General features: G+C 42.5%; 1 protein-coding gene across 1 annotated transcript; it reads right to left on the reverse strand.

Moving 5' to 3' along the window:
* Positions 1-579: 579 nt before the first annotated feature.
* On the reverse strand, positions 580-1506 carry LOC116832167 (olfactory receptor 287-like). Its single transcript, XM_032792696.1, has one exon. The coding sequence runs from the start codon at positions 1504-1506 to the stop codon at positions 580-582; it is 927 nt and encodes a 308-aa protein (XP_032648587.1).
* Positions 1507-2029: the final 523 nt, after the last annotated feature.

Here is a 2029-nt window from a genome sequence, read left to right on the forward strand (position 1 = left end):
AAGTCTGCGCCTATGGTCCAGCTGCAAAATGCAGTGGTTCCCCACTGCATCGGTGGTTTGTTTTGTTTGTGAAAAGGAAAAAGGGAAGAGATAAAATAAATGAGAAAAGAAAAGAATATTTTGACTTTTTTATTGTTACATTGTGAAAAATTGATGAAATAAGGCAATGCCATAGAGAGCACACTACTGACATGTCATGACATAATGTTAAACTAATAAATGGAATAATAAAGTAAATTGCAAAACAAACATTACATTCTGAAGTGGAGTTTTGATTCCCCTCCTCCACAACAAATGGTTTGAAATGGGTTTGTTTTGCAATTTCCATTTCAAATGATATTTGGAAAATACTTGTTTCTGCTGTGATTTAGAATGAAAACAAATGCCAAAACATCACCATTTCCCACTTGATTTCCCCTCACTGCCTGCCTAAATCAATTATATCCAGGGCATTGGACTAGGGTGACCAGATGTCCCGATTTTATAGGGACAGTCCCGATTTGGGGGTCTTTTTTCTTATATAGGTTCCTATTACCCTCCACCCCCATCCTGATTTTTCACACTTGCTGTCTGGTCACCCTATGTCCTACTCAATGCCTTTCTCAAGATTTCTTTAATGCCTTTGTTCCTTAACGTGTAAATGAAGGGATTAAGCAATGGTGTCATGATAGTGTTCAAGAGGGTGACAACTTTGTTCATTTCCAGCGAGTTCTGTTTGGATGGTTTGACATACAGAAAGATGGAGCAGCCATACCATATAACCACAACGGTGAGATGGGCAGAGCAAGTGGAAAAGGCCTTTTGCCAGGCTTGGGCAGATGGGATTCTCAGGACGGTGGAGATGATATAAATGTAGGAGACCAGGATGATGGCACAGGACCCAAGGACGACAATAAAGCAGATAGCAATATACACCATCTCAACAAGGCGCGTGTCTGTGCAGGACAGCTCTATCCAAGAATCTACGTCACAGAAAAAATGGTTGATGATAGTAGAGTCGCAGAAGGGCAATCTGGTAATTAGAAACGCCAGCACAGAAATAGTCAAGAAGCTACTTGCCCATGATCCAAGAGCCAGCTGAATGGACAAAGTGCTGTTCATGATGGAGCTATAGCGCAACGGATGGCATATGGCCACATAGCGATCATAGGCCATGACTGCCAGAAGTAGATATTCGGTGCAGCCGAGCGAGAAGATAAAGTACATCTGCAGGAGGCAACTGGGGAAGGAAATGGTTTTGCTTTGGGACACTAGGAGAGCAAGAGTTTTGGGAATGTACTCTGTAGTGAACCAAATGTCTAGGAAGGAGAGATTGCAGAGGAAGAAATACATCGGGGTGTGCAGGCGGCGGTGAGTCCCCACTAAGGAGATGATGGTGATGTTTCCCATCAGCGTCAGGAGGTACATGAACAAGAAAAGCAGGAAGAGAGAGATCTGCATATACCGAGAGCCAGGGAACCCCAGCAGAATAAATTCCCTCACATTGGTCTGATTTCCCTTCACCATTGGGTGCTCTCCCTGTTAAAACACAAGAAACCATAAAAGGAAGACAAAGAAACAGGTAACTTGATTAATTGCAGCTCATTGTTGACAACAAAGTGAGCAGTCATGGAGCAAAAGAGAGAGAGCAAGAGAGATAGAAATAGAGAGAATATATTATATTGTTAAAGCCCAACGGGATTATACAGCCTGACCTCCTGTATCATACAGTTTGGATAATCCCATTCATGAAAGGGCAGTAGCTAATGGTTGAACCAGAGCTTATCTCTTAGGAAAAAGGTATCTTATCTTGATGAGACCCCCCCATCTCACATTGAAGAGCAGTATCCTACAGGATACTGAATACTGTTTATGTGAAATAGTGCATATTCAGTTCTCAGTAGATGTGAGTATGTTGTCATCTCTGAGAACTAGAGTTTCAATGGCAGACTGGCACTGAACTTCCCTAGGTTCCTTTGAAAATCCCAGCCTTAGATTATGCTCCACCCATAGAGCTAGGAAACCTGGCCTAACTCACCTCCCAAAGACA

This window comes from Chelonoidis abingdonii, unplaced genomic scaffold, assembly GCF_003597395.2.
Source record: "Chelonoidis abingdonii isolate Lonesome George unplaced genomic scaffold, CheloAbing_2.0 scaffold0617, whole genome shotgun sequence".
NCBI classification, from domain to species: Eukaryota; Metazoa; Chordata; order Testudines; family Testudinidae; genus Chelonoidis; species Chelonoidis abingdonii.